The following is a 9,835-nucleotide window of genomic DNA, read 5'->3' as shown; positions in this document are numbered from 1 at the left end:
TTATGTGCAAGTCGTACACACGCGGTTCCATTGTGTGCAAGTCGTACACACACAGTTCCATTATGTGCAAGTCGTACACACACGGTTCCATTATGTGCAAGTCGTACACACACGGTTCCATTATGTGCAAGTCGTACACACACAGTTCCATTATGTGCAAGTCGTACACACACGGTTCCATTATGTGCAAGTCGTACACACACGGTTCCATTATGTGCAAGTCGTACACACACGGTTCCATTATGTGCAAGTCGTACACACACGGTTCCATTGTGTGCAAGTCGTACACACACAGTTCCATTATGTGCAAGTCGTACACACACGGTTCCATTATGTGCAAGTCGTACACACACGGTTCCATTATGTGCAAGTCGTACACACACGGTTCCATTATGTGCAAGTCGTACACACACGGTTCCATTGTGTGCAAGTCGTACACACACAGTTCCATTATGTGCAAGTCGTACACACACGGTTCCATTATGTGCAAGTCGTACACACACAGTTCCATTATGTGCAAGTCGTACACACACGGTTCCATTGTGTGCAAGTCGTACACACACGGTTCCATTATGTGCAAGTCGTACACACACAGTTCCATTATGTGCAAGTCGTACACACACGGTTCCATTGTGTGCAAGTCGTACACACACAGTTCCATTATGTGCAAGTCGTACACACACGGTTCCATTATGTGCAAGTCGTACACACACAGTTCCATTATGTGCAAGTCGTACACACACGGTTCCATTATGTGCAAGTCGTACATACTTGGCTCCACTCCGTATATCTCATACACACTTTACTCTGCTCCGTACACCTCGTACACACCCGGATCTGCTACATCCACACTGTAAACCCCTCCTGACCCCACACATAAACTTCATCTCATCCACCACGACAACCAGCACAGCAGAGTCCTGCATACACTGAGGAGCTGATCATGTGACCCCTGACTCCTCCCCTCCATGTGACATCATCACAGGTCCTGGAAGCACAGAGCAGCCATATATCTAGTGTGCGGCTCTGCAGGTGGAGGTGTGTGGAGAATCTCCTTTATTCTCTTTTGCTTTTTTATCTTTGTGATGTTTCGGTTTTCATTTATTGTTGTATGTATTCTCCATTGAAGGGTTTTGTGCTCGGCCTCCACTCCATTCCTTATCTATGGGACGGGAAGATATAGTCGGGGGCTGCGGGTTCTCCAGGTTCGTACGGTTACTGAGATAAACTTCTAAAGTTTGATTTTTTTATATTTTAGTGATTTTCTGAGACCCATGACATTATCTAACCTCCAAGTATTCGGCCGTCCCAGGGCTCCGTTCTTGGGTGTATCTTTCTAGTTTTGTTATTGTTTTGGGGCACATACAATGTTTTGAACATTTTTTATTGCCGTTTTGGGGAGAACAGTGATGACCAAAAAACAATAATCCCAGCGGTTTGATTTCTTCTCTCATTTCGACATACACCACGTGGGATGAATATTTTTAATTTTTTATTCGTTTTGGCACTTACGCAGCATTTTTAAAGATGTGAAATTTCTCTATTATTTATTACGTTTTGCTGTTTACATTTTTTTGGGGGGGGAGTGGAATTTGACTTTAATTATTTTTTGTACAAATTTGTTAATGTTTTTTATACTTTTAATCAGGCATATGGGGCACTTGACCCTACAATCGCTTCATTGCTAATTTAGTACACTGCAATACTATGGTATAAAACCCAAGAGAAAAGAGAAAAGCACAAAATAAGTATGATGTAAAGTGTGTCCCCTATGTTATTTACATGTACTATTACTATTTACTTATTATTGGGTATATGCTCATTTTATGTGTTTTTTTTCTCTTGGGTTTTGTCTGTAAAATGACCACAGTTTAAATATGCTCTTATTGCTTGAATACCAACTCATGCTCTAGCTATTTTTTTAGTAATTGTGAGGAGCTGACCACGAACTAAATACCATTGGACTTTTCCCAGCATAGAGCGCTGGTTAAGTCTATCTCATTGTTGTGTTTTATTAGAGATTGGTGTCTCGTCAATTTAAGGTACACAATTTGAAGGGGGAAGAGGTTGTAACAGTGTGTCATCCTAGCTGGCCTCCATGGACTCTAATGAAATCAGCCGTGCAGTAGTATTTATTGTCTTGCATCTGGTAAGGGAGGGGTGTGAGTCTTTTGTTCCTCTCTGCAAGGGGCTTCTCTAATAGATAATCCTGCAGAAAGGGCCGGAGACTGGGTTTCTGGAACTTTCATACTTTGAGCTTCACATAGAAAATGTCTAAGGACGTGAGGAGTACTTCTGCCAATCCACGGGGCTCATCTCAGGAGAGGTATAACAATAAGCCATACAGTTTGATTAGTGAGGAGATGATGCTGTTGTCAGGCTACCACCAGGGGGAGCTGGAGCTCTGCAGGAAAAGACACTACACAGAACTGAATCAGCATGGAGGTAGACACAGTGTGTGCTGGAGCGCTGCCCTGCAGAGTCAGCCAGAATACAGAAGCCACGGGGCGTGCGGGGGATGGTCAGGCAGGCCAGGTCCTATACAGTACATTAAGGCTAGGTTCACATTTCCGTTGTTTTAAATCCGTCAGGTCCGTCAGCAATGGATCCGTCGTTTTTTAGATGTCAACTGACGCAACGGATGTGTTTTTCACAGGATTCCGTTCACAGGAATCTTGTGAAAAAACTGATCCGTTGCATTAGTTACATCCGCTGTGCGTCCGTTTTTTGACGGATCCGTCATGATCCGTTTGTGTTTGGGAGAGCCCAGTGTGTGTGCCAAACATGCTGGACATGCTCAGTAGAGCATGACGGAATCAAGCGCTGGATTTCGTCGTAAGACGGATTATAACGGAATCCAGCACTATAGACAAACATTACAAGCTTGACGGATGGCGACGGATTCCTGCGCAGTGCGTTAATTTTGACAGCCCAAAAAACGTTACATTCTGCATTGTTTCCGCCCGGCGGTCAGTCCAAAGACAACTGATGCGCCGGGCAGCGGATGCAACGCAAGGTCATCAATCTCCACCACTCATACAAGTCTATGGGAAACAACAGAATCCGCCAAACAGATTCTGTTGTTTACCAGAGCCGCGGATTGTGACTGATACAATTTAACGGAAATTTGAAGCTAGCCTAATAAAGAAGACAGGAGGAATGAGCAAAAGCGAGGTCGAGGTCAGGCCGAGGTCAGTACCAAAGGAAGCAACCGAGTAGGGAGGTAGGAAAAGGTTGAACGACTGGGGCTATTGTGGGAAGGAAGGAGATGGGACGGAACACAGACAGAGCACAGGGGAAAGAGGACGGATTTGGAAACACTTACAGGCACCAGCAATCACAGGCAAAGCAGTGCTAAGCTTATAGCCGGCGCTGGTTCACCAGAGATTACAGAATTTAAAGCATCCAAGCTCCGGAAGTGAGGCCCGAAAGAAGGCTCCGCCCCCTAGCCATGTGGACGGGTAGGTGGAACCATGACAGCTGTGACATGGAGGGTAGAGGATCTAGGTCCTGGTGCCCATGGCTGGACTATAGAGATTGGATCTGGATACACATGCTACGGTCGCGATACCCATCATCTGGATCTGAGGAACTGCCCTAAGGACTGTTGTTGCCAGCTGGAGCTGGATACCTGCTCTATGGTTGTGGTGTCTAACGTCTAAAAGAGCATAAGGACTATGGTTGCTGTAAGACAGTGTACAGAACAAATAATTGTTGCATTGTTAATCTGCCTAGGTGATTAATATAACCTCAGATGTTCACAGTAATACCAAGGTATTGCAGTGAAATTTTCACTCTGCTATGAAGCCTAGCTTGTGGTTTCAGAAGGAGTCTTAACATCTCATAGACAGGGGACTTCAGGAGACCCACAGCTGCTAAGACAACTGATCACCATCCTGTGATGTTCTCCCATTGGGTACCAATGGCCATCAGAAGTGGCAGCTGTCCTGTTAGCCTTTTGACTTTGAAATACCAATGTTGGGTGCTTGATCCTGTGCCGCTTCCATATAGTAATGGCGGCCGTCCATCTAACATATACGCAGGTTATTCTCCTGGAGGTAATCAAACAGAAGTAGGCACAAAAGGAGGTTTCCCAAGCGCCTCCCATCAACCAGTCCATTCATAATAGGCAGCACACAGATGCCATCTGTATGCTGCTTTTTTTTTTTAATTATCCATTCACGTGAATGGGTGAGTTTGTTCCAGAAATTGGTCCAGAGTCAAACATTTCTGTCTTTTATTTTTTTATTTTTTTTACACATGTGGACGGCGCTGCAACTAGATTGACATGAGCCTCAGGACAACCTTTTGGACACAACTTCCCCATTCATCATCACAGGTAGGGCCTGTGTAGGTTTCTAAGTCTAGTACCAGAGTAAGGAGTGAATGCCGGTCGTTATGATTATTAAGATACGATGGCACTATGGAAAACCCAGGGACACAAAGATGGTGAATAACAGTTTTCTTTATAAGTCTCAAAACATTTTTTTTACAAAAAAATCCCCAGTTCTCTTACAACTAATGGGCCACAACAGCCCGGAATAAACAATTACAGTTTATGCAACTTGGAGGACTTCAAGTGTCGGTCTGTAGGGATGAACTGGACTATATTTCCCCCCCACTATACGGCTCCCTCCCTTATCTATTAATGGGGCTTACCCGGTTACACTACTACAGATAATGGCAGTGATCCCTCCAAGGATATAATCTTACAACCACCTCCCCTTGTGTTTACAGTTCAATCAGGGTACCCGACCAACTTCCCATATACAGTCAGCAACAAGCAAATATATGTACAAGTACCTCCATTCAATATTGTGTGCCTCACTGCCCCTAGACAGTGTGATGAAGCAAAGGCAGAATAGTCTGTTATCATCAGCACAACACCGTTTAACCTCTAATAACTTCCAGTTCAGAGCAAACGCCTCAGGATAAACAAGAAACAGCTCCTTCTCAGTGAATAATCTGTAGAAGAATAATCTTCCTTCTCCTTTATCCTATCCTATCTATCTGTCCCTGATTATTATACACCGATCGGTCTCAGGTCAATTGTTTCTCACTGAAGTCTTTCACCCAAGATGGCGTCCGTCCCCTCAGACTACTTCTGATTCACTCTTAGATGATTTTATCCAAACAGTTTCTGGAGAAAAATTCACTCAGATGAATTCACCTCATCAGGGGCAGTAGGAGCGCCAAAGAAAAAAAACGAGTAAGGCTATGTGCGCACGTTGCGTAAATACATGCAGTTACGCTGCGCTTTGTAGCGCAGCGTAACTGCATGCGTCCTGCGTCCCCTGCACAGTCTATGGAGATTGTGCAGGGGCCGTGCGCACGTGGCGTCTTAGAGCGCAGCGCTTCGGCTACTGCCGAAGCGCTGCATTCTAAGAAGTGACATGTCACTTCTTCCGTGCGCTTTGCCGGCAGCTCCTGCTCTGTCTATGGCAGGAGCTGCAGGCAGAGCGCATGGAATCGGCTTTTTTTTTTCACTACGGACATTTCTGCAGCGATTTAAAGCGCACGTGTGCTCTTCAGATCGCTGCAGAAATTTCTGCAGTGAATGTACGCAACGTGCGCACATAGCCTAAGCAGTCCACAAAAGGAAAAAAACACCAGGCAATCCTATCAATCCAAACACGGAAAAATGACAGCCGTCTTTCTCTTGCACAGTCCCTCAGATCCTGACTGAAATTTTCAACCGTCTCTCTGTGTCTACGTTACCAGGGAAACCTAATGTAACCCCTTACTGTCTAGCAGTGTGCCTGCCCTCTAGTGACACCTAGTGGCCATTTAAATTCTAGCATAAATTTATACAATACATTAACAAACATGCAAGTTTATCTTATGTACATTTTCACCCTGTTACACTAGCAAAGAGCAAGGGGAAATAAGTGTTTAAAAACACAAGGAAAGTGCTGTGATTAACAGCTGAAAGGTGAGGAAATCCACAGGGTCCTAAAGAGAAAGGGATAACCCCCAATCAGTAAAAAAGGGAAAGTCAGGGAGCAACTAGTGTAACCAAACGCTGCAACTTTCTACAGCTGGAAACTACAGGACTGTCTGTCAAGCGTGACACAGCATGACGATAATAATTTGTATGCCCCTGTCTGCAGTAGGCTGCCCATCATCATCAGAGGCTGCCTGACCTCCATTGTGCATCTCCACCTTCTGTAGGGCCACAAGCCTAAAGTAGCTTGTGGCTCAGCAGGGAGCCAATCGTTCTCTTCATAGCCATAGTTTTCAACTGCTTCTGTGTCCTGAGGAACCAGATACTGTTAAAAGCCGTTTCTGCCCCCTTTGAGCCCTGTCATAATCGCGAATGTTACATCACTATATGAGGACCATTGTTGCTTAAAAGGAAGGACATGTAAATAGCCCCATAGAATATAATGTATGTGCTGTGCTTGCGAAATTTGGATGTCACGTGGATGTAAAACATTGATATCTATATATGGCTTTACTGAGGCACATTTATCAATATTAAGGGATGTAGCTACACAAAAAAATGCACGTAAATTAACCCTTTCCTAACGTGACATTCATAAACGCCATAAATAGCATACATGTGTATGTATGGGGACAAATGCTGAGCCTAATCTGTACAAAGCAGGTGCTGGTCGTATGATACAACCAGCACCAACCTCTAACAGCAGCAATCAGAGCAGCCAATGGGCGTGAAATTGATGGCGTCCATCATCCCTATATGGTTTATCAACCGGAAAATAGAAAAGATGTGTTTCTCTCAATATCGCAGTGTTGTGCACCCCTGGTTTAGACCAATCTTCTTTGAGTCCACCGAACTAAGATTTGTTGAGAACTTTGCTCCAGTAGTATTCACAGTGCTAGAAAAATACACTTCATATTTTATTCATTCCACTAGACCAGAGTTCCCCAACCTGTAGCTCGGGAGCCACATATGTCTTGAGGGCCGTAATGTGTGGCTTATGGCTGTCTGCCAGCTTGATGCATTTGTACGAGGTTATTAAAACTTAGACTTAATTTTACTTAGAAAATTGGTAACATGTTCAATACTTATTTCACCGACTGTATAATTTTCCCTTGTCTATAATTAATGTCCAGTAAACAAATGCTGGATGACAATTCTCTTTCTAGTCAAGCAAAAGACAAAATGATAAAACAGTATTAGGCCACCTTAACACATCCATGTTTTCAGTATGTACTGGAGACATGTTCACATGCATACTAATGAAAATATTTGGTGATCTTCTCACCTCCGTGTTTTTACACAGACCATGTGTCCATGTGAAACACACGGAGGAGACATGTTCATTTTTATCAGGAATTCATATACAGTTAAACAAATGGTATGCAGGTGCACACCTGCCAAATATAGGCCAGAAAAAACACACTTTATGCTTCCTGTGAATGACTGACTGTCTGTGATGGCGTTATAGTATACGCCAGCAAATTCCCCCAACGTATACTGAATTCTAACTCCTTTATTATAAATCAGAATAAAACGGGGAAATCAGAAAACTGATGGGAACCATCATAAAAAAACATAGGCCATTTTGGCCCAATATTTCCATCTGAACCCAATGCATTTCCTTGCAGGGGGCTGCAGTCACTGACTGCCACAAGCAGATCTTTGCAGGCATCGCCTACTGACATGGCGGTGTCAGCATCTGTGGAAACTACAGATTCTGGCACTCTGCCTTCTAACTTCTCTGCTGGGTACTGCACATCCACCTTCTATTGATTAGAATGAGAGGCGCAGGTGTAGTACCCGGCCGTTTTCGATATCAAAAGATAAGGCAGTTCCAGAACTGAGCATTCCTGGCCCAGGAATATCTAATGGGCGAAAGTGCGAACTGTCAGACCCTAGCTGATCAGACATTGATGACGAATTCTAAAGATTGTCTATTTTTTTTGTTATTGTATGTCATGTTCAGTTTAGCACCTGTTTACACTGAATGTTGGGAGTGCTGTCAGTGTTTTTGTCTATATTGTGGAGTTATGACCTCTGACTGTGCACCCCCCCCTCCCCCATTAGCCACAGGTGATTTTATTCTCTAGTAGCAGGTTCCTATTTGCTCATACACAGGAGATTTTTAACCCAGAGAGAGGTGTTAGAACAGGTACGCAGTAAAGAGGTATGCCTTGAGGTGGCTACTGGGCAGATACATAAATAGCCATTTTTGTATGCTAAATATCTCAATTTTTCCTAGATTTCCTTAAGCACTAATGCATATGTATAGTCTTACATTTATGGTTTTGCATGCTTTAGCATTTTATATTGCAACTGTCTTTTTTTGGAATCCTGAAGATAGGTCATTAATGTTAAAGTAGGGGAACAATCTCTTTAATAACCACATGTTTCTGCACGTCTTGTAATATATATGGACCTGTAATATCTAAATGTTGTAAAATACCAATATAAATTTTAAGTGATATTATTAAAAACAATCTGTTTTTTTCTTGGCAGATGACTGTCCTAGGAGCTCAGAGGGATATTGCATATCGTTAGATTGTAGATCAAATGATCATGGTATCACACAAGGGGCATATGAAGAGCATGACACAATCTCAAATGTAGCCTTTTGCAAGGGTCTATCATCTGATCTTTTTGAACAGGCCCTTTCTCCTGATTCATCACAGAATGTTACAAAAAATATATATTGCAGAATAGATGCGATAAATCAAGGAGGTCAAACGGGGAAGAAGCCATTTTCATGTTCAGAATGTGCAAAATGCTTTGACTGGAGATCACTACTTACTAAACATCAGCGAAGTCACACAGGGCAGAAGCCATTTTCTTGTGAAGAATGTAGGAAATGTTTTAGAGATAAATCAGATCTTTTTAGACATCAGAGAATTCACACAGGGGAGAAGCCATTCTCATGTTCAGAATGTGGGAAATGTTTTAAACAGAAATGGGGTCTTGCTATACATCAAAGAATTCACACAGGTGCAAAGCCGTATTCATGTTCAGAATGTGGAAATCATTATAATAATAAAGCAAGTCTTGCTAGACATCAGTGGGTTCACACAGGGGTGAAGCCGTTTTCATGCTCAGAATGTGCGGCACTTTTTACTGATAATTCATCTCTCGATTTTTAGACATCAGAGAATACACACAGGCACAAAGCCATTTTCATGTTTCGAATGTGGAAAAAGTTTTACCCAGAAATCGTGTCTTCTTTCACATCAGAGAATTCACACAGGATTTAAGCCATATTCATGTTCAGAATGTGAGAAATGTTATACTTCTAAGTCAAATCTTGTTAAACATCAATGGGTTCATACAGGTGTGAAGTCATTTTCATGTTTAGAATGTGGAAAATGTTTTACTGATAAAACATCTCTTGCTACACATCAAAATATTCACACTGGGGAAAGGCCGTTTTCATGTTTAGAGTGTGGAAAATGTTTTAACCAGAGATCGGTTCTTTTTAGACATCAGATAATTCACACAGGGGAGAAGCCGTTCTCATGCCCAGAATGTAAGAAATATTTTTACCAGGAAATCAAACCTTAAGAACCACCTAAAAACTCACACAGAACAGAAGCCACTGTCATGTACTACATGTGGAAAGTGTTTTACCCAAAAGGCAGCTTTAAATGGCCATCAAAAATGTCACAAAGCAAAAACCTTTTCATGCTCATAATGTTTTCTGCACAAATCATATCAACTCATACTGCCAAATAACTTCACCCATAACTAATTCAGTTTCCAATACAAGCTAAAAACAAGTGGGAGGAGGTTGTAGGTCCTTTTACAGATGGTCAATGGAACCCAAACTTCGAATTAACGTCAGAGGAGCTTATGAAAAGACAGTTAAAAGAGTTAGGCGGGCTTTACACGCTGCGACATCGC

At 42.7% G+C, this 9,835-nt stretch overlaps 1 protein-coding gene across 1 annotated transcript; it reads left to right on the top strand.

The window, feature by feature from the left end:
- Nucleotides 1-8,617: 8,617 nt before the first annotated feature.
- On the top strand, nt 8,618-9,496 carry LOC142310581 (uncharacterized). Its single transcript, XM_075348099.1, has 3 exons — nt 8,618-8,638; nt 8,680-8,992; nt 9,081-9,496. The coding sequence occupies exons 1-3, from the start codon at nt 8,618-8,620 to the stop codon at nt 9,494-9,496; spliced, it is 750 nt and encodes a 249-aa protein (XP_075204214.1).
- Nucleotides 9,497-9,835: the final 339 nt, after the last annotated feature.

Source organism: Anomaloglossus baeobatrachus, chromosome 5 (assembly GCF_048569485.1).
Source record: "Anomaloglossus baeobatrachus isolate aAnoBae1 chromosome 5, aAnoBae1.hap1, whole genome shotgun sequence".
Taxonomy (NCBI): Eukaryota; Metazoa; Chordata; class Amphibia; order Anura; family Aromobatidae; genus Anomaloglossus; species Anomaloglossus baeobatrachus.
This window is presented reverse-complemented; position numbering and strand designations above follow the sequence as displayed.

What these genes read in the sequence shown, in the direction of transcription:
- LOC142310581 (XM_075348099.1), top strand. Translation starts at nt 8,618, where the DNA reads ATGTTACAAAAAATATATATT. An exon ending in TGTTACAAAAAATATATATT is followed by an intron (nt 8,639 to 8,679) that starts GCAGAATAGATG and finishes CAAACGGGGAAG; the next exon opens with AAGCCATTTTCATGTTCAGA. An exon ending in TAAAGCAAGTCTTGCTAGAC is followed by an intron (nt 8,993 to 9,080) that starts ATCAGTGGGTTC and finishes CGATTTTTAGAC; the next exon opens with ATCAGAGAATACACACAGGC.